Source organism: Haliotis cracherodii, unplaced genomic scaffold (genome assembly GCF_022045235.1).
Source record: "Haliotis cracherodii isolate W230 unplaced genomic scaffold, xgHalCrac1.p SCAF_7, whole genome shotgun sequence".
Classification (NCBI taxonomy): Eukaryota; Metazoa; Mollusca; class Gastropoda; order Lepetellida; family Haliotidae; genus Haliotis; species Haliotis cracherodii.
In genome coordinates this window covers 60,377,694-60,400,667 of record NW_027266330.1, presented here as the reverse complement: position 1 = coordinate 60,400,667, position 22,974 = coordinate 60,377,694, and the positions used below count along the sequence as shown (strand labels likewise).

At 43.3% G+C, this 22,974-nt stretch overlaps 1 protein-coding gene across 1 annotated transcript; it reads right to left on the bottom strand.

The window, feature by feature from the left end:
• Nucleotides 1–5,120: 5,120 nt before the first annotated feature.
• On the bottom strand, nucleotides 5,121–21,420 carry LOC139449051 (mucin-2-like). Its single transcript, XM_071230519.1, has 6 exons — nucleotides 21,327–21,420; nucleotides 19,687–20,427; nucleotides 18,213–19,475; nucleotides 16,972–18,099; nucleotides 16,067–16,795; nucleotides 5,121–5,362 (listed from the first exon to the last, which is right to left on the bottom strand). Exons 1-6 carry the CDS (start codon nucleotides 21,418–21,420, stop codon nucleotides 5,121–5,123), a joined length of 4,197 nt encoding a protein of 1,398 aa, XP_071086620.1.
• Between the last annotated feature and the right edge of the window lie 1,554 nt (nucleotides 21,421–22,974).

Genomic DNA, 22,974 nt, shown 5'->3' with positions numbered 1-22,974 from the left:
AAATCTAAATCTAACATTTTATTTAGCGCGGTTAAATCTACAGGTAACCGTGCTCTACATTGAAAACACTGTATTTACATCTCCTGATTGAACCAAAGCAAGAAATTAACCACAAAAGACACATATATCGCACTGTCAGATAACAGAACATAGACACAAATGACAAAACACACTGTCATGTTAAATTCATAAACTGGATGCAAGCCATTGTTTCCCTATGCTTAATATAAAATGGAGTACATTTATTTTAAAAATAGACAATTTTCACGTATGTTTTGACTCGACTACAGAAGTCCATATTATCAAACATTGTGCTCCATTGAGTTTATGATGGGTGTCGGTGGGGTAGCCTAGTGGTTAAAGCGTTCGCTTGTCACGCCGAAGACCCAGGTTCGATTCCCGACATGGGTACATTGTGTGAAGCCCATTTCTGGTGTCCCCCGCCGTGATATTGCTTGCATATTGCTAAAAGCGGCGTAAAACCATACTCACTCACTCACTTTATCATGGATCTACAACGACGGTAAACAACCTCTGTTATAGTGCCACAACGGCGCTAACATAAAGCTACATTGATAGTGTTATATCAAATTTAACACTGTGCTACATGACCTCTAACAAGTCGTTTCCAACAACAATCCATATCGCCTATGACATTGTACTACGCAGGCTGCATAAAATAGTTCTATAATATACATTGGGTTACATCAACACAAACATAATGCAACATCGATTCTACGGCATATATTGGCATATAGTGTACTATTACATCGTGATGAAAAATACAAAGGAAGAATAGTAAATGTTAAAATAGGGAAATATAATTCAAAAAGTGAGTAAGTGACTTAAAATGTAACATCGGCATAACTTCAGCCATATCGTGATGAGGACTTTGACATTTATATTAAATATATTTAAGGAAGAGAATACATATGGATGTCAACTTCTTTATTATGAGGAACACAACGTTTCGTAGTATATGCTTACTCATATAAAGAATGAATGCCATGAGGCAGAGAGCATATATATGTACAGGTAAGGACAACAAAGTAATAAGATAACAAAAGGTGGAAATAACAAAGGGTAGAAACTAAGAACCCTCTTGGACAAGGGTGTGCGTAACGTAATTTTGGAAACATAGATCCTCCAACACTTGCGCTTATTTTGTTTATAAGCACGTTGTGCTTTGGCGTTAGTAAATTCAAAATTATTCAAGATTTGAACAGAATAATGTTTGTGTTTTCTGTCTACACAGATGAAGGGCAGAATATGTTCCAGTGGCAGGATGTAAATAGGTGCTTGAATCGTCATTCAATAAGTTTTATCAGAAATGAATTACTTTCAATGGCTTTCACCATTCAGTGAGTACTTGCACTTTTCCACAGAGGGTTTTGAACATTTAGATGGCACATGATTACACAGGGTTTTTGAGAGCTAATCATGTAGATTCTGGGGATAAGAGATTGTCGAAGATCAGATGAAGGTGGGATATAATGAGAGCACAAAGTAATTGCAGTTTTGCAATGTAAGTCGGATGGCAACAGCTTGAAGATTAGTATTGAAATGAACTGCAATGTGAATGATGCCCTGTCTCATTAAACAGTCGAGCCTCCTGTCGCTTTTCCTCCCAGAGAAGAAACTGAATGATGACAGATTGCTGAATGCTTATATTCTTGTATTAATTAGTGTAACTGCAATTCCATTGAATTAAATTATTTTTTTACTCATTAAGGTGGAGGAACAGGGGATTGACTCCTGTCTCCATTGTCTTTCTTTTTTGAGAGAGTGGCCAAGTGAATGACTACTACTGCTCATGTCAGAGGACACATCCGTATCCATACTTGTTGTAGAGATGCACATGGTCTTTAAGTGCCTTTGACACTCGGTCAATTTTCTTTTTCTTTTTCTAAATTTCAACATTATTTGATGCTGTATATCTTGGGCTTGTTAATGTTTCTGTTGATGTCGATGCTACTTGCGTTGATGTTGGAGGTGTAAATTTGTTTTCAATATCAGAAATTCTTAGGCGTGTCTCCTATTGCCCATGACAGATTTGTCTGACGTTGTACTGTTACTGTTTTTGGTTTGGTTTGTTGTTCAACGCCGCACTCAGCAATATTCCATCTATATCTGTAAATAATCGAGTCTGGACCAGACAATCCAGTGATCAATATCATGAGCATCGATCCACGCCATTGGGATCGATGACATGCATCAACCAAGTCAGCCAGCCTGACCACCCGATCCCGTTAGTCGCCTCTTACGACAAGCATAGTCGCCTTTTACGCCAGCATGGTTTGCTGAAGACCTATTCTACCCATAATCTTCACGGGTCGATACTGTTTTAGCTGTTTTAACTACAAAAGCATAAGCATGCCGTGTTGTATTTGCAGATGCAACCAAATTTGCTTGATTCCTGACATCGGCGTAGCTGGTTTTTTAAATAATTTTTGCACAATGGACTGAAACTTATATTCACTGCAGTCAGCTGAAGATGACATATGATCACCTTAATTGACAGTTAGAAACATGTCAGTGGCTGAGTACAGGTATTACCGTCATGATCAATTTCACCACATCTGAAGAAGGTGGCCTTACCGTTACGCAAAATCTGCCCACGTAAAAGATTCTGACATCTGAAACAACGTGTCAGTCGTGGGATGTAGATGCCCAAAGGCATAGAGAAACATCCAACTTTAATGGAACTTGGTAGAGCCGTTGTATCGAAAGTCAACAGATATGTATTGAAGGAAACACACGCCCATCTTTGAGACATATGAATCGTTTGACTTCAATCACATCTAGACTGCGAAGTTCTGACACAATTTTCTCATCAGCTAGACTGCGATCACGGTCACGAATTAGGCCTTTGTTGAAATTGAGGGTCTTGAGTGCAGAGCTGTTAGCGGGGATATCAGCCAATTTTATAGAAGTAATTAAATTTATGGCTTTTATTTTTCCTGGTACATTCTAGCGCCCGATCGTAATTTCTTTACATCCTTTCAACTCACCCCAGCTTTACCTTTGAAGTTTTTGTTGTTGTTTTTCTAAAAGAAATTGTGAATACGAAGCTAGCATACAGTCACAAGGAACGAGACCGAGTACCCCTCTCGGACTACAATAACCTTGTCACTGTTTCATCTTCAGATGAATCGAGTTAAGAATCAGATTGGGAGTTGCCGTGTTTTTTGTGTTTTTTATTTGTTTGTTGTTGTTTTTCACCCTGATTGTATTAGTTGTGCTTCAGCAAACCTGTACCCTGCCCACCGAGGTGCGCCAGCAAAGCCGATGCAATTTGAAAGCTGTTTTCCAGGAAACTTATACTATAGTGATACAGTAATGTTATACTCAAGCAGAGACCGCCTCCGTGGTCTAGTGGTAGAGCGTCCGCCCGGAGAGCGGAAGGTCCATGGTTCGATCCCCGGCCGCGTCATACCAAACGACGTTTAAAGATGGCACTTGTTGTTACCCTGTCTGGCGCCCGGCATTAAGGGGCTAAAACAAGGACTGGTCGGCTCGGAGTCAGTATATTGTGTCTGAGTGGGGTATTCATGTTAAACTGCGGCATGGTATCTCAGTGAGCTAAGCACTATAAATCGCCATCAGTCCGGACTAGTACAAGCAGCCACACACACACACACACACGTACATGCACGTCGCTATATAAGTGCAATAATCTTGGACTCGACGTAAACCCATTTCACCTCACCTATACTCAAGCAGAACAATAGAATCCACCAGATTGGTCCATGAGCCACCACATTGTGGGCATACGACTCCAGGCAAATTGTAAATTTTAAGCTATACATTTGGAATGTAAGTAAAACATCAATTGGCCAAGACTAAAACAAATTATTTCTACATTTTGACGCATTAGCGCCACACAATATTGATGCACAGAGCTTGTCATGACCAGCTGATGGATAGGACCAGGCCCATCCTATCACCCGTCTAGGTGAAGTAAGGGTCAAAGTGGTGTGTTGGGGAAAGGAACGCTATTGCCGGCTCTGGCGTCCTCAACCATCAGACTCCTTTCCTCTGGCGACACAGGGACGCAACCCACAGCAAACAGATTGCCCAATGCGGTTACCCTTAACGACCAGCTACAGGGTGCTGGGGAAACATTCAACCCCTGGTCCCCAGGGTGATAATTAAAGGAGGATCCTTGTACACACTACGACGACTATATTTTGCCTTTGCCTACATGTATGCGTTCTAGTGATGAAGATAACTTCATAGAGTATCAACTCCGTGTGAAACAAACTATCAGCACTGATAATCTCAGTGATAATCTATTAAACTGTTATTGACCATTACATATCAACTACATTCACAAATAGATCAGGGGGCACGGGTGGCCCAGTCGTCTAAGGCGCCGTGATTCGCTGTGCAGAGTTGCGTCCCGTGGACACGCCAGAAACATATGATTGTGGGTTCGAATCCCGGTTCGCCCCGATTATGTTTCTAGGTTTGTCAGCACCATACCCGTGCTCGTGGGTTTCACCGAAGTAATAAACGTCTGAGACCTGCATCATTTCGGGCTTTCCTCCCACATTAAGCTGACACGCCGTGATATAACTGGAATATTGTTAAAAGCGGCGTTAAGCACAACTCACTCACTCACACGGAGATAAACATGGTGTTTGTTTCTTTTCTCCATTTGGTAACATGTGACTAAGCTAAGCAAATACTAAACTTGTGAACATAAACGCAATCTTTCCATCTTGACTAACCCTAGCCCTAACCTTATCAAATTGGAGCTACTTGAGCCTCATAACACCAAAACCATGTCAACTGTCGCCTTGTTTCAACAACGAGCTCTCCTCAATATTGCTTCCACAGATGCGGAATGACATCAGCTATGACCAGCACATTGCAGGTCTCACAAGTTTAAAGGACAATACGCTCTGGCTATTTTAACTGTATTAGCAGTCTAGACCCTAATGCCATTTCCAGACTCTCTTAAAAGTATGTCTGATTGAATTTCTCGCTCCCATCATCACTGTCAGGGAGAGATAAACTTAGAATGTCACTGAATGTAACGTTTGCGATCGTTCACAGGGATACATACCAGTGCGATGAAGAATGTGGAAATAGAACCACGATTTCTTCACCAGCCTTCAGAGAACAACCGTTGGGGTTGGGGTTGGGGCTGGGGCTGGGGCTGGAGCTTGGGCCTTGCTGGGGTTGGGGTTGGGGTTGGGGCTGGGCAGGGGCTGGGGTTGGGGCTGGGGCTGGGGCTGTGCTGGGGCTGGGGTTGGGGCTGGGCAGAGGCTGGGGTTGTGGCTGGGGTTGGGGCTGGGGCTGGGCTGGGGCTGGGGTTGGGGCTGGGCAGGGGCTGGGGTTGTGGCTGGGGCTGGGGCTGGGGTTGGGGTTGGATATAAAATGCCTTTACAGTTCCTGAATTATATGTAGATAGTATCCTGTGATTAATCAAATCTAAAATTGATCTCTTTGTATCGTAAGAAGAGCATGCTAATCAAATACGTTTTAAGCAATCACCTTAAAACAGTTATCAAAGGAACTATTAAAATAAAATGTTTTGGTACACATACATATATAGATGGTATCATGTGATCATCCAAAAGCTGAATTTAACCTCTTCGTATTGTGTGTGCATTTAGAAGAGTCTATAGTCATATACGTTTTTTGTAATCACCTTAAAACAGGAATTAAATGAACTATAGAATATTTGTCTTTAGATATTAAGTCGACATTTAGATAGTATCCTGCGATTAGCCAAAATAGCCAAAAAAAGTGCTTGTAATGTGACAAAAAAAGGAAAAAATCACTATGCGTGAAACAACCGTAGCATAACAACTGATAGACAAAAGAAGAAAAAGTAATCAGAATTGCAAAAAGATCGTCCTTTTTTAAGAGATTTCAGACATTTCAGAGTAAACTGAACGACTGGCATTTTCAAAAAAAGAATCTATTTATCAGTATATCTATCTATACATTACCTTGACAGATCTGGGTGTGTTTACTTTGTCTATGCGGAGGACTGTCGGTTGCTTATCAGGGTCCATGTTTGTTCGTGATCCAGATGTTTCTTAGACAAAATGCAACATTTGAAAGTTAAGTCATTCTAGCTTTTACCTGATTTTCGAACGTTGCGAGAAGTCAGATTTCCATTATCGTGCAGCACTTACTTCGAAAGTTCGGGCACCAAGGATTTCAGTTTGTACGTGGGAAAGACAAGCTGAAGTTTGTCACTTGTTACATTACCCAGTAGGGTAGAATGATTGTGTGTAATACCTTTCCAATGTTACCACCTGTGCATTTAAGAGATTCGCAATGCTGATTGCTCAATTGAGTGAGTGAGTGAGTGAGTGAGTTTGATTTAACGTCGCTTTTAACAGTATTCCTGTTATATCGCGACGTGTCAGCTTTATGTGGGAGGAAAGCCCGAAGTGATGCAGGTCTCAGACGTTTATCACTTCGGTCAAACCCACGAGCACGGGTATGGTGCTGACAAAGCTAGAAACATAATCGGGGCAAACCGGGATTCGAACCCAAAATGTATTCGAACCCACAATCATAGGTTTCTGGTTTTCCCAAGGGACGCAACGCTGCACAACGAATCGCGGCGCCTTAGACGACTGGGCCACCCCTGTCCCCTTGGTCAATTGAAGCCATATGACGTCACAGTGTTTCATTTTTGAGAAAAATACGATATGACGAATAAATTGAATAATCTGTTCGAAACTCGGGATTAACAAGGCTTGGGATTAACACTATTCATTCACTCGGGGTAGATAATCCGTTATTCCCTGAGCTCGTTCGCATTTCTCTGAATGTTAATCAGAACATTAAGTTATTTGTTGGCCGAAAATGTATTAGCTCTAAATTTACAAAAGCTTGCTGTACATAAATACTACTGGACATTCAAAGCATGGGCCACTGCTAGTCAATATCGCTCTCCCTCTAAATGAACTAGTAGCCATCACTGTACTGCTTCGCTGTTACTACCCCATGTCCGTAGGTCAGTAATGTCTGTTCCCGGATCCGCTGTTCGTTGAAATAATAATGATGTTGACTATAATGTTTAATGGCTTTTGCTTTTTAGGATGATATCATATTAGACAAAGGTATAATTAAATCCATGACATATGTGTTTTCATTCACGTATAGCTTAAGCCAATCATATATTTTACACCACTATATAACATTTTGCATGCAACAGAGATCTAGCTTAACAGCATGCTCGAACTCTCTTAAACAATTGTGGGGCGGTCGGGTAGCCTTGTGGTTAAAGCACACCGAAGAGCCGGGTTCGATTCCCGACATGGCTACAATGTGTGAAGCCCATTTCTGATGTCCCTCGCCGTGATATTGCTGGAATATTGCTAAAAGCGGCGTACAACTTTACTCACTCACTTAAACAATTGTGTTGTTTATAGGAAGATAGAAAAATGTTAAGCCAATTTGACATTGTTTTAGAGAGGAAATTGAATCAGTTAATTTGCAATTGATAACAGGTTTGATAATGCCTTCGAAAATTATTTGAAGCTTAGAGATCAGAAAAGTCACTTATATGTTTGGTGGTTTAGGATCAATCTGATCAAATTACCTTCATCTCTGTACTGGCAAGTGTACCATTCTGTTGTCAAAACATCAAAAAACATTGACCCTAATGAGTAAACCGTTTATTGTCTTTATTGTGACACAATAATTGAGTTTGTATTCTCTCTTTTTTGTGTGGTGCTTTGGCCTTTTTTAGTTTCTGTTATAACGTTTTTGTGGCCATTTTGACTTAACCTTTTGAGGCCAATCTGATAAGCACGGTGACTGTCCACATGAAAGAGTAATTACTAAGAAAGTGTTATCCCAAATATAAGATTTGTTATATCGTGGGAAGTGTTTAACCCTTCTTGTTCCAAATATGTATCTTTGAGTACGTCAAAGATGCAGATTGAAAATATATTTTGTCAAACGTTGTGAACATGTCAATATGAATAACTCCAATGTACCTCCCCGGACGGTGTTACTATTTTTAGATTAAATTGATAGTGTGAAAAATCTTATGTGTTGCTGGGAATATGTTTAGCATCAAACTAGGATTTGTTATTTTTTCTGCTATTTTCAAGAATTGATTGATTCAGTGGTTAAACAATACCCTTTCCAAAATCAAGGAAATCCAAGACCACATCAATATGAACTCAAATATATTCATGCCAGTGTACAATTTTAAACAAAAAGTTGTTTTTAAAACACAAGCTTCTTTCTTTCAGAAAAAAGGGGCACGGGTGGCCCAGTCGTCTAAGGCGTTGTTGTTCGCTGTGAAGAGTTGCGTCCCTAGGGCACGCCAGAAACCTATGATTGTGCGTTTGCCACGATAATGTTTCTAGGTTTGTCAGCACATACCCGTGTTCGTTGGTTTCACCGAAGTGGTAAACGTCTGAGACCTGCGTAGCTTCGGGTTTCGGACATTTAGGTGACACGCCGTGATATAACTGGAATACTGTTAAAAGCAGTGTTAAGTCCAACTCACTCACTCACTCATTTTCAGAAAAATACAAAAAAAAATCCAACGTACAGGTTGGATTTGGATTTCTGAAGGTCAAGGAATAAAACAACATTCTTATATGTTTAACCATCATCTTCCTATAAATTAAGGCTGAAAAGGCTGATATTTTGCCAGACTATGTAGCATTACAAGGGGTTTGGAAAAGAATCGTGGTGTTTGAAACAAGAATGAATCTTCTTTTCTTAATTCAGTAACTGCTGAAACAAAAAGACATCACCATCTGCCAATCTTTGTCCATTGATCCCGGCTGCGTCATACCAAAAGACGTTAAAAGATGTTACTTGTTGTTCGGCATTAAGGGGCTAAAACAAGGACTGGTCGGCTCGGAGTCAGTATACTGTGTGTGTGAGTGGGGTATTCATGTTAAACTGCGGCATGGTATCTCAGTGTGCTAGCACTATAAATCGGCATCAGTCCGGACTAGTACAAGCAGCCACAAACACACACATACACGTGCATGCACGTCGCTATATAAGTGCAATAATCTTGGACGAGACGTTAAACCCCATTTCACCTCACCTCACCTTGTCCATTGAAGATGTTGCGAAAGTCAAATGTCACAAATACTGTTTTTTAGCACGACTATCTGTTACCTTATCAACGAAACATAACAAAATCGATATAATTTTGTCCTTTCAAACATGTCTAACTTCACAAAGCCAAATGTCCCGTGAAGATTCCGGGTTAGAATTGGTCTACAGCAGCCAATGCTTGTCGTAACAGGCGACTAACGGGATCGGGTGGTCAGGCTCGCTGACGTGGTTGGCGTGTCATCGACTGCCAGTTGCGTAGAGTGATGCTCATGATGTCAATCACTGGATAGTCTGGTCCAGATTCGATTATTTTCAGAAACTCAAACACAAAGCCAAAGAACAGCCACACTCATCTCCTGATGGGTAACGGTGTCTTAATGTTCAGCTCACTTTGATTGCACATGGTTAGGATGAGAGCCTTGGTGAGATTGGTAATTAAGAGTCGATAACAAATACGTTTATATAGATCCCACTACAATTTGAAGTCAGTGTTGCAATATTAGTGAGCATCTAGATGATCTGGAAAGTGCACATAAACTTTTGATCACCGTTTTTCTTCTACACACTGTATTTCCGCTTGACGATGACAACGCGCATACCTACTTGAGCCGATTGAACTTCATCTAGAAATATGTTCCTGAAAAATCTAAAAATGTATTTAAGTGGCTTCTTTTGCTTCATGGAGACCGTTTCGATCTGTGAGACACTAAAAGAATATCTGGTAGATCCAGAGCTACCTCCCGGATTACAAAACTTTAAAGCTGATATTGCCAGTACGTCACAGAACTTATATTGCCATAAAATGTCATGTAGATCAATTACCAGTGATCATACACATTTTGCATCCATGCTACATGTCTAAGAACCCATCTAGTCATTTCATCACCCTTAAAAAAGGACTAAAGAATATGATCACCAAAGCTAAGACATAATACCCTTGATACCAAATAAAATCCCAACGCCTGCGCTAAACCTGTTAGTTGTAAAACTATTACCGCATCCCTTCATCGTGTTATCTCCGTGTATGACTTTGATGGAGGGCACACAGAGCTCGTCATTATTTGCCTTATCACATTTTAATGAATATTTTACTCAGCTGCCGTGAGAAGACCAGCGTGTGTGTGTGGGTGTGTGTGAGGGGTGAGGGGGGTGGACTGATATGGTGTCATCCGATGAAGGAGATCGCCGTGACAGATAGCAAAGGCTTATTGGATCAATCCCCCTACAGTGCCGGAATGTCTACAATCGGGACTGCTATATCACTGCATTCAAAGTACAGATACATGTATGTGTTGGCAGTTGTGTGTGACCCGTTGGTAGTGGCGTGGAACGTATGGGTAATGGCGTGGAATGTGTTGGTAGTGGTGTGGGGTGTGTTAGTAGTGGTAAGGGGTGTGTTGGTAATGGTATGGGGCGTGTTGGTGATGGTATGGGGCGTGTTGGTAGTGGTATGAGCCGTGTTGGTAATGGTATGGGGCGTGTTGGTAGTGGTGTGGGGTGTGTTGGTAATGGTATGGGGCGTGTTGGTAGTGGTATGGGGCGTGTTGGTAGTGGTAAGGGGCGTGTTGGTAATGGTATCGGGCGTGTTGGTAGTGGTATGGGGTGTGTTGGTAATGGTATGGGCCGTGTTGTTAATGGTATGGGGCGTGTTGGTAGTGGTATGGGGCGTGTTGGTAGTGATGTGGGGTGTGTTGGTAATGGTATGGGGCGTGTTGGTAGTGGTATGGGGTGTGTTGGTAGTGGTATGAGCCGTATTGGTAGTGGTGTGGAACGTGTTGGTAATGGTATGGGGCGTGTTGGTAGTAGTATGGGGTGTGGTGGTAGTGGTGTACGGCGTGTTGGTAGTGGTATGGTGCCTGTTGGAGTGGATGTGGGATGACTTCGTACTTGGACAGACTCTAAAAGTACATACAGTTGTGTCAAGATGGGTTTTAGGTGTGACCACTTTCAGGCACGTTTCCAGCTCCAATAACTTCAAAAGAAGCCATTACAACATTTTATGGTCCCAAGTGAATGATTAATAGTAACAGGAAACAATATTTGAAGAATTTCCAACATTGTGAGAGTTGTGTGACGTAACGTCGTGATAACGCGACGAATTGAACAAACGTACACTTTGATCATAACTGATTTACTCCCCCCGAGTCGTTCCTTGGGGATCAGTAATAGCTGTCACTGCGATGAGTGGAACATTCTGGCTCATATAAGCACCGCTGGTGACTTTGACCAGAAACAAATTATTCTGATTCTTATAAGTGAAAACACTCGCACTCACACTCATTTACAATGAATAATTTCAATGAAAATATAATATCCAATTTTCAAGTAACTTCACATCAACCAGACTTATCAACTTTCTTACAAATGGCCTCAGCAACCCATGCTTGTCGAAACAGGCAGGGCTCGATTATTTACAGACCACCGCCATACTGCTAGAATATGTCTGAGTGTGGGGTTAAACAACAAACAACGAAACACTTGCATTGGAAAGGTTGGTTTCTGAAGCAGAAAACCCATAAAGTGTTATCCATTTAGCTAGGAAAGACGTTTTGGAAAATATTTGCAAAGTAGACGTTGAAGCGGCCCTCAAATCAGCTGTTGAATCATAATCTCATTTCTCATATTAAACAGCAAAATAAGACAACAGGAATATTTTGTAAATTCCCTATAAAATGTATGTTTAATTTGCTAGATGATTTCAACTTACTATCAAACTTTGGATCTTTTGCGCTTCGGATGGGTTTTCTCAAGAGTTGGTTGGTTGGTTGGTTGGGTGTTTTACGCCGCACTCAGCAATATTCAAGCTATATGACGGCGGTCTGTAAATAATCGAGTCTGAACCAGACAATCCAGTGATTGATATTATGAGCAACGATCCACGCAATTGGGATCGATGACATGCATTCCATTGGGCGAAAAAGGTAAAATTGCGGTGAAAATCATATGAATGGATCACTGAAAATCATAGATGACACCGTAATTTCGCGAAAAGTGTACACATGTCGTGCCTTCCGGCAAGACCCATCACTCACACAATTCACATAAAAAATAAGTGTTTATTGCCTGACGCAACACAGCAGTACTCATGCAAAACGATAGTGGCCTGTGAACAATCGAGTATTGACCAGACAAGCCAGTGATGGACAAATATTGGTGTCTTTGTCGATTAAGTACCAAAGGATTTGATATTTTGGTTTCGAGATATGCTGAGGATTGCTGGAAAACACAAAATGAAAATTAATTATTCACTGAAAAAGTCTCCTGTCATGAAGACCGCATCCGTGGTCTAGTGGTAGATTGTCCGCACGGAGAGCGGAAGGTCCGATGTTCGATTTCCGACCGCGTCATACCAAAAGACATTAAAAGATGGTACTTGTTGTTACCCTGTCTGGCCCTCGGCATTAAGGGGCTAAAACAAGGACTGTTCGGCTCGGAGTCAGTATACTGTGTCTGAGTGGGGTATTCATGTTAAACTGCGGCATGGTATCTCAGTGTGCTAGCACTATAAATCGGCATCAGCCCGGACTAGTACAAGCAGCCACACACACACACACACACACACACACACACACACACACACGCACGTGCATGCTGGTAATGCATATATAAGTGCAATAATCTTGGACGCGACGTTAAACCCTATTTCACCTTACCTACACCATCTTGTCATGAAACAAATGTGATTTCTGTCTCCCCCATGAATGTCATGTGGATAAGAGTTCACACTGTCACACGAACACCTTGTGTCATATATATGTAAATGTCATTCAGGACAAGAAACGCGTGCACCATCAATACACCCTGTATGATTATGTATACGCCTTACTTTCTTGGAGCTGATGTACAGACAAACGTTTACCTTTGTTTCATAATGAATCATCGTTTGCGATTTTTCCAGAACTGTCTGTGAAACCAAGGTCACTGCTTCCTCTTTTATAGGACGAAATAGGAACTCAGACCATAATTATGCAACAAGTGTTTTCTGATGTCTTCGTGTTAAAGCTGAAGAAAATATTTTTTTAGAAGAGGCGTGTACGTAGGTGTATCATGTTATATTGCCTTTGGCAACATTACCTAGACAATGTACACAGCACAGTCAATTCAACATTGTCAACATCTACTGAGAAACCTCATTATTCCCTTTGAAATCGTACGGATTAACAAAGATAAACAATAATGGGTACGGAGTGAGTGATGTCCTTATGTTTTTAAGATTTGACATTCAGTTAGATCAGATCCAGAATAGGTCTTCAACAACCCATGATTGTCGGTAGAGGCGACTATGTTTTTCGGGAGAGGCAGCTTGCTTGTCATAAGAGGCGACTAACGGGGTCGGATGGTCAGGCTTTCTGACTTGGTTGTTGCATGTCATCGTATCCCAATTGCGTAGATCGATGCTTATGTCAATCCCTTGCTTGACCTGTCCAGTCTCGTTTATTTGCAAACGATCTTCAATGAGCTGGAATATGGATGAGTGTGGCGTTCAACAGCAAACAACCAAACAAAATATATGTAAATGTATTTTCATTTCCTAAATTAAGCAGATCATTACAGCCAAACGGAGCCTTGTCATGCCATGTTTCTCTTAACAGTTTTGTAACTTTGGATTGGCATTATCAGAGTGACACATGTGATAGCTCGTGACTTTAAGCCCCCTTGCGATGTTATTACGTTCTAAATCCGTTTATGTGAATCAACACACGAACAGATCAATGTTATATAAAGCAGAGGAAGAAGGTCATGGCACAATGCAGAAGATAATGACCAGTAGACGCTCACGTGTCGTATCAATCCTCCTAGATGTTCGTTTTTTTACGGCTGAATAAGATTTACACGTGATCGTAAATAAAAGTAATACAATACTTTTGCTGACGTCAATAATCCTATGCCGAAGCATTTTTCAGATGGAATTCAACGATTACGATTTGATATATTTCCTACACCAACATAACCAAAACGTGTGTACACATCTTTTGAAAAAGAGTTTATGTTTGAATAACTTCTTTGATAGGCATTTAGAAGTTGGAGTACTAAGTAAGGATAAGAAATAATTGTAATAAAGAAGTTGTTCTTCCATAAATTCTTATCCTTACTTATGTTTGAGTATTCGAACGCGCAAGTATAAATGCTTTTTCTTTAAATCCAAGTAGGACCAATTAGCAGGCAATTGTGGCCAACATTTTTATTTTATTGGAAATTGGAGTTGCGTCCCTTTTCACCTGGCACAAACTGCTGGTTCTGTGGACGAATCCTGGATTTCGTCCAATTCTGATTTGTTTGTGTGCCAGCATCATCCCTTGGTTTCAGCATAGCAGTAAGCATCCCCCAGATGCACTATTGTGAACACAACAAAGAATTAATTTGAAAGCGGTGTAAATCCAATCCTATCACTCATTTTACTTCCACTCCGGTTAATATACTGAACTGTAAAAGAAACGCAACTTCTTTCAAGAAAATAATTCATGAAAGTTTCCCACTGATATATCAATGTATTTTTAGGTTACTCGTTTTTTGACATTATTATCTGTACAACTGTAATGTTAAAGGGCAAAAAGTGATGGAATATAGATATGATGGTTCGGCAAAATGCAACTTTTCAAACGACCATGGCACAAAGTACCGAATGCTTTCCCTGAAAATCAAACTTTACTTGTGTTTCCTTGTACCTTTTCTGGTACACGACAAAAGGTGGATCTCACATTCTTGTATCAATACTACGAATTTTACAAAGCCAGAAAAACACACTTATCTCATGATGGGAAAAGGTTTCTTAATGTTCAGCTCACTTTGAGGGGATCCAGTTTGAAAGAGAGCCTTGGTGACATTCTTAATTAAAACAGCTGACGTTTATATCCTCATCCACTTCAATTTGAAGTCAATATCGCAACATTAGGAAGCATCCAGATGATCTGGTAAGTGTATATTAACTTCTTGTCACCGTTTTTTCTACACGCCTTGAAGATGCAAGACATGCATAACCTACTTGCGTCGATTGAGCTTTATCTCAATTAGAAATTTGTTCATCAAAAGCAAAATTTCAATTATTTAAGTGGCTGCCTTTTCTTCTTTTTCTTCAAAGAGATTGTATTGATCTGTGAGCCAGTGAGGGAATATCTGGTAGATCCAAAGCTCACTCTCGTGGAATGAGCAGATTAATTGCGAATAAAGTATTACTTATAGTCTTAATGCTTTAGCAGAGGTCTTGTGTGATGGAAAGAGTTTAGTCGCTTTTATTTAGATATCTGTTAACTTAGATATTTTTTTCTGGTGCTTAAGAAGTTAGCGAGATCCAAAGGAAAACAAAAGAGATGCGAAGCTGTTTGGACATTGATATGGTATAATTGAAATCGGATTACGTTAAACCTCATCTCGTCATTACTTCACAGATCTTATATTGCCATAAATGCCATTTATATCAATTAACAGTCCACTTGTAGAGTTTGCATACTTGCTACATGTCTTAGAACCGATCTAGTCATTGGAATACTTTTAAGAAAAGACTTAAGTACATGATCATCAAAGCTAAAACATAATATCATGGCGACTGTGCTCAACCTGTTAGTTCTAATACCATTACCGCATCCCTTCATCGTGGAATCCTCGTATATGACTTTGATGGAGATCTCCCAGAGATGGCAAATTAATAGGGATCGTCATAATTCGCCTTATCACATTCTAATAATTATTTTTTCAGCTGCCGTGAGAAGACCAGCATGTGTGTGCAGGAAAACTGATATGGTGTCATCTGATGAAAGAGGTCGCCGTGACAGAGAGCAAAGGCTTATTTGATCAAGCCCCTACAATGCCGTGGAACGTGTTGGTAGTGGCGTGGGGCGTGTTGGTAGTTGAATGTGACCTGTTGGAAGTGATGTCGAACGTGTTGATTGTGGTAAATTTTGGAAGTTGTATGGAACTGATTCAGTGCCATAATGTCTACAACCAGGATTGCTGCATCACTCCATTTCGATTACAAATACATGTATATGTTGGCAGTTGTGTGTACACCTAATGGAAATGATGTGGGACGTGTTGGTAGTGGCGTGGGGCGGGTTGGTAGTTGTGTTGGGCGTGTTTTTGATGGTGTGGAACGTGTTGGTAGTGGTGTGGAACGTGTTGGTAGTGGTGTGGAACGTGTTGGTAGTGGTGTGGAACGTGTTGGTAGTGGCATGGAACGTGTTGGTAGAGGTGTGGGGTGTGTCGGTAGTGGCGTGGGACGTGTTGGTAGTGGTGTGGAACGTGTTGGTAGTATAGTGGAATGTGTCGGTGGTGGCGTGGGGCGTGTTGGTAATGGTGTGGAACGTGTTGCTAGTGTTGTGGAACGTGTTGGTAGTGGCGTGGAACGTGTTGGTAGTGTAGTGGAATGTGTTGGTTGTGGCGTAGGGCGTGTCGGTAATGGTGTGGAACGTGTTGGTAGTGTTGTGGAACGTGTTGGTAGTGGTGAAGAACGTGTTGGTAGTGGCGTGGAACGTGTTGGTAGTGGTGTGGAACGTGTTGGTAGTGGCGTGGAACGTGTTGGTAGTGGTGTGGAACGTGTTGGTAGTGGCGTGGAACGTGTTGGTAGTGGTGTGGAACGTGTTGGTAGTGGCGTGGAACGTGTTGGTAGTGGTGTGGAACGTGTTGGTAGTGGTGTTGGGCGTGTTGGTAGTGGTGTGGAACGTGTCGGTAGTGGTGTGGAACGTGTTGGTAGTGGCGTAGAATGTGTTGGTAGTGGTGTGGAACGTGTTGGTAGTGGCTAGGGGCGCGTTGGTAGTGGTGTGGAACGTGTTGGTGATGGTGTGGAACGTGTTGGTAGTGGCGTGGAGCGGGTTGGTAGTGGTGTGGGATGTGTCGGTAGGGGTGTGGGGTGTGTCGGTAGTGGTGTGGAACGTGTTGGTGATGGTGTGGAACGTGTTGGTAGTGGTGTGGAACGTGTGTTCGTAGTGGTGTGGAACGTGTTGGTAGTGGCGTGGGGCGTGTTGGTAGTGGCGTGGGGCATGTCGGTAATGGTGTGGAACGTGTTGGTAGTGTTGTGGAACGTGTTGGTAGTGGCGTGGAACGTGTTGGCAGTGGCGTGGAACGTGTTGGTAGTGGTGTGGAACGTGTTGGTAGTGGTGTGGAACGTGTTGGTAATGGTGTGGGGTGTGTCGGTAGTGGTGTGGAACGTGTTGGTAGTGGTGTTTGGCGTGTTGGTAGTGGCGTGGGGCGTGTTTGTAGTGGCGTGGAACGTGTTGGTAATGGTGTGGGGTGTGTCGGTAGTGGCATGGGACGTGTTTGTAGTGTTGTGGAATGTGTTGGTAGTGGCGTGGAACGTGTTGGTAGTGGCATGGAACGTGTTGGTAGTGGTGTGGGGTGTGTCGGTAGTGGCATGGGACGTGTTTGTAGTGTTGTGGAATGTGTTGGTAGTGGCGTGGAACGTGTTGGTAGTGGTGTGGAACGTGTTGGTAGTGGTGTGGAACGTGTTGGTAGTGGTGTGGAACGTGTTGGTAGTGGCTAGGGGCGCGTTGGTAGTGGTGTGGAACATGTCGGTAGTGGTGTGGGATGTCTCGGTAGTGGTTTTGGGCGTGTTGGTAGTTGCGTGGGGCATGTCGGTAATGGTGTGGAACGTGTTGGTAGTGTTGTGGAACGTGTTGGTAGTGGCGTGGAATGTGTTGGTAGTGGTGTGGAACGTATTGGTAGTGTTGTGGAACGTGTTGGTAGTGGTGAAGAACGTGTTGGTAGTGGCGTGGAACGTGTTGGTAGTGGTGTGGAACGTGTCGGTAGTGGTGTGGAACGTGTTGGTAGTGGTGTGGAACGTGTTGGTAGTGGCGTGGAACGTGTTGGTAGTGGTGTGGAACGTGTTGGTAGTGGCGTGGAACGTGTTGGTAGTGGTGTGGAACGTGTTGGTAGTGGTGTTGGGCGTGTTGGTAGTGGTGTGGAACGTGTCGGTAGTGGTGTGGAACGTGTTGGTAGTGGCGTAGAATGTGTTGGTAGTGGTGTGGAACGTGTTGGTAGTGGCTAGGGGCGCGTTGGTAGTGGTGTGGAACGTGTTGGTGATGGTGTGGAACGTGTTGGTAGTGGCTAGGAGCGGGTTGGTAGTGGTGTGGGATGTGTCGGTAGGGGTGTGGGGTGTGTCGGTAGTGGTGTGGAACGTGTTGGTGATGGTGTGGAACGTGTTGGTAGTGGTGTGGAACGTGTGTTCGTAGTGGTGTGGAACGTGTTGGTAGTGGCGTGGGGCGTGTTGGTAGTGGCGTGGGGCATGTCGGTAATGGTGTGGAACGTGTTGGTAGTGTTGTGGAACGTGTTGGTAGTGGCGTGGAACGTGTTGGCAGTGGCGTGGAACGTGTTGGTAGTGGTGTGGAACGTGTTGGTAGTGGTGTGGAACGTGTTGGTAATGGTGTGGGGTGTGTCGGTAGTGGTGTGGAACGTGTTGGTAGTGGTGTTTGGCGTGTTGGTAGTGGCGTGGGGCGTGTTTGTAGTGGCGTGGAACGTGTTGGTAATGGTGTGGGGTGTGTCGGTAGTGGCATGGGACGTGTTTGTAGTGTTGTGGAATGTGTTGGTAGTGGCGTGGAACGTGTTGGTAGTGGCATGGAACGTGTTGGTAGTGGTGTGGGGTGTGTCGGTAGTGGCATGGGACGTGTTTGTAGTGTTGTGGAATGTGTTGGTAGTGGCGTGGAACGTGTTGGTAGTGGTGTGGAACGTGTTGGTAGTGGTGTGGAACGTGTTGGTAGTGGTGTGGAACGTGTTGGTAGTGGTGTGGAACGTGTTGGTAGTGGCTAGGGGCGCGTTGGTAGTGGTGTGGAACATGTCGGTAGTGGTGTGGGATGTCTCGGTAGTGGTTTTGGGCGTGTTGGTAGTTGCGTGGGGCATGTCGGTAATGGTGTGGAACGTGTTGGTAGTGTTGTGGAACGTGTTGGTAGTGGCGTGGAATGTGTTGGTAGTGGTGTGGAACGTGTTGGTAGTGGCGTGGGGCGCGTTGGTAGTGGTGTGGAATGTGTTGGTGATGGTGTGGGGCTTGTTGGTAGTGGCGTGGGGCGTGTTGGTAGTGGTGTGGAACGTGTTGGTGATGGTGTGGGGCTTGTTGGTAGTGGCGTGGAGCGGGTTGGTAGTGGTGTGGAAGGTGTTGGTAGTGGTGTGGGGTGTGTTGGTAGTGGTGTGGGGTGTGTTGGTGATTGTGTGGAACGTGTTGGTAGTGGCGTGGAGCGGGTTGGTAGTGGTGTGGAACGTGTGTTCGTAGTGTAGTGGAATGTGTTGGCAGTGGCGTAGGGCGTGTTGGTAATGGTGTGGAACGTGTTGGTAGTGGCGTGGAACGTGTTGGTGGTGGTGTGGAACGTGTTGGTAATGGTGTGGAACGTGTTGGTAATGGTGTGGAACGTGTTGGTAATGGTGTGGAACGTGTTGGTAGTGGCGTGGAACGTGTTGGTGGTGGTGTGGAACGTGTTGGTAGTGGCGTGGGGCTTGTTGATTGTGGCGTAGGGCGTGTTGGTAGTGGTGTGGAACGTGTTGGTAATGGTGTGGAATGTGTTGGTAATGGTGTGGAACGTGTTTGTAGTGGTGTGGAACGTGTTGGTGGTGGTGTGGAACGTGTTGGTGGTGGTGTGGAACGTGTTGGTAGTGGTGTGGAACGTGTTGGTAGTGGCGTGGAACGTGTTGGTAGTGGTGTGGAACGTGTTGGTAGTGGGTGGGGCGGGTTGGTAGTGGCGTAGGGCGTGTTGGTAGTGGTGTGGAACGTGTTGGTAGTGGTGTGGAACGTGTTGGTGGTGGTGTGGAACGTGTTGGTAGTGGTGTGGAACGTGTTGGTAGTGGCATGGAACGTGTTGGTAGAGGTGTGGGGTGTGTCGGTAGTGGCGTGGGACGTGTTGGTAGTGGTGTGGAACGTGTTGGTAGTATAGTGGAATGTGTCGGTGGTGGCGTGGGGCGTGTTGGTAATGGTGTGGAACGTGTTGGTAGTGGTGTGGAACGTGTTGGTAGTGGCATGGAACGTGTTGGTAGAGGTGTGGGGTGTGTCGGTAGTGGCGTGGGACGTGTTGGTAGTGGTGTGGAACGTGTTGGTAGTATAGTGGAATGTGTCGGTGGTGGCGTGGGGCGTGTTGGTAATGGTGTGGAACGTGTTGGTGGTGGTGTGGAACGTGTTGGTGGTGGTGTGGAACGTGTTGGTAGTGGTGTGGAACGTGTTGGTAGTGGTGTGGAACGTGTTGGTAGTGGCGTAGGGCGTGTTGGTAGTGGTGTGGAACGTGTTGGTAGTGGTGTGGAACGTGTTGGTAGTGGGGTGGGGCTTTTTGGTAGTGGCGTGGGGCTTGTTGGTAGTGGCGCAGGGCGTGGTGTTGGTGGTGTGGGGCTTGTTGGTAGTGGCGTGGAACGTGACGGTAGTGGCATGGGGCGTGTTGGTACAATGTAGTTGAGTGTGACCTGTTGGAAGTGATGTCGAACGTGTTGATTGTGGCTAATGTTGGATGTTGTATGGAACGAGTTGGTAGTGGTTGCGTTCATAGTAAATATTTTCATTGAAAATATGATATCCATTTTTCAAGTAACAACACATCCACAAGTCTTATCACTTGTCTTAGAATTGGTCTTGGTCGATGCATGTCAACGAATCCACAAAAGCTTATATCGATGCCCAATCACTTTAGTGTCTGTTCCAAACTTGATTATTTACAAACTACCGTCACATTGTCAGAATATGTCTCAGTGCGGCGTTAAACAACAAACAGACACACGCTTGTATTGGAAAGCCAGGTGTTTCACACAAACTGAAAAAAAATGACATTGGCTTAGCTAGAAAGGAAGCATCATATCTAGCGGATATATCAGGAATGGAAAATATTTGCAGAAAAAGTGCACGTTGAAGCGGCCCTCAAATCAGCTGGTCAATCATAATCTCATTTCTCTTATGAAACAGCAAAGGAAGACAACAGGAATATTTTGTAAATTCCTTTTAAAATGCATGTTCAATTTGCAAGATTACTTCAGCATGCTATCAAGGGGCGGTCGGGTAGCCTTGTGGTTAGAGCGTTCGCTCGTCACGCCGAAGACCCGGGTTCGATTCCCGACATGGGTACAATGTGTGAAGCCCATTTCTGGTGTCCCCCGTCGTGATATTGCTGGAATATTGCTAAAAGCGGCGTAAAACCATATTCACTCACTCACTCACTCAAAATGCTGATAAACTTTGAATCTTTTGGTCTTCGAATGGGTTTTCTCAAGAGACGTCCATGGCAAGGAATAACATGGCTGCAAAACGGATGTTGTAAAAATCATGACCCAACATGATGACTGTCTCGCATCTTGGTTCATCACTCACTTACTGTGGGTAAAGGCTCTGCCCAAAGATCCCCCGGGCGTCATACCAAAATACTCACCAAGAGGGTACTTCTTGTTCCCCTCTCTGGCGCGGGGCATGAAGGGGATAAAACAAGGACTGGTCGATGTTGAGTCTGTATAACGATTCCCAGTGGAGTATCCATGTTAAACTGCGACATGGTATCTCAGTGTGCTAACAACAAACGTATCGATCACTGTGTACGATGAGGTGTCAACTATCTGATGAGATTGATAGAGTACAGCTGACATAATTTTCAGGGAGAGTAATCTGTATCAGATTAAGGAACGTTCCTCTTGACACTGAATAGATCATATCTTTCGTAACGTATATCAGTGTTACATGTAACGCATACAGTAGAAAGTAAAATGTATGTTCAATTTGCTAGATTATTTCAACTTGCTATCAAACTTTGGAGCTTTTGCTCTTCGGATGGGTTTTCTCAAGAGTTGGTTGGTTGGTGTTTTACGCCGCACTCAGCAATATTCCAGCTATATGACGGCGGTCTGTAAATAATCAAGTCTGGGCCAGACAATCCAGTGATTGACATCACGAGTATCGACCCACGCAATTGGGATTGATGACATGCATCAACCAAGTCAGCGAGCCTGACCACCCGATCCTGTTAGTCGCCTTTTACGACAAGCATAGTCACCTTTTACGGCAAGCTTGGGTTGCTGAAGACCTATTCTACCCCGGAATCTTCACGGGTCAAAAGTGGTCTTGGGCCTGCATCACACCGGGTTTACCCCTTCCCCCTGGACTATTTCTGGACATGAAGGAAAAATTGACCACCGTGATATTCAAGTCATCCCTCTTTCCTGTGGATAGTTTTCTGATGCTCCGATTATTTATGCACAGATCTAATAAATTAATCCGAAACACATAATTCGGCTTTACGGGTCACATTTTTTCAGGTTCAGGTGGGTAAATCTGTGGGAATTTGGTTATTTTCCATTATTGAACGATATCAGAGCATCGTTAAACGTGTATCTTAAGTGGATAACTTCTTTCCAAAATCCAATGGTTTGATTTTGCCAAGCATAAACCTGAAATTGCAGAACTTCCAAGTCATTGATTTCAATACGGTTTTGCATAATGCTTCAAAGATATTTAAATGAATTGGAATTTCTGCTCGGATTCGATTCTGAATTTTTATAATTAAATAAGTCAAAAATAATAACTTAACGGACAGCGTATTTTATGATTAAATTAAAAAAATACAAAACGATACATCGAAACGTGACATCGATCAACACGAACGCCACCCAATCTATTATCAGCCTTCAAGAAACAGTGACTAGTGGCCTAGTTAGTTAGGTTCATGAAACCGTAAACCTGTTACTTGGTTACCAATCAAATGCCATGGAAAAAAATGCAATTTTTTTCTATGCTTCAGGTTTGGTATGGTTTGTTGTTTAACGCCGCACTCGGCAGTATTACAGCTATATAACGTCGGTCTGTAAATAATCGAGAAGATAGAATATTCTATCTTCAGAAATATGAAAGCAAACGTCATCTGAAATTTACTGAAAAACCAAATGTGAAATCCGGGACATCCTCATTAACAACGTCTTTGTAAACTTTGGGGGTAAGACATTTAGTCAAGTTTGTTTGTTTGTGTATTTGTTTGT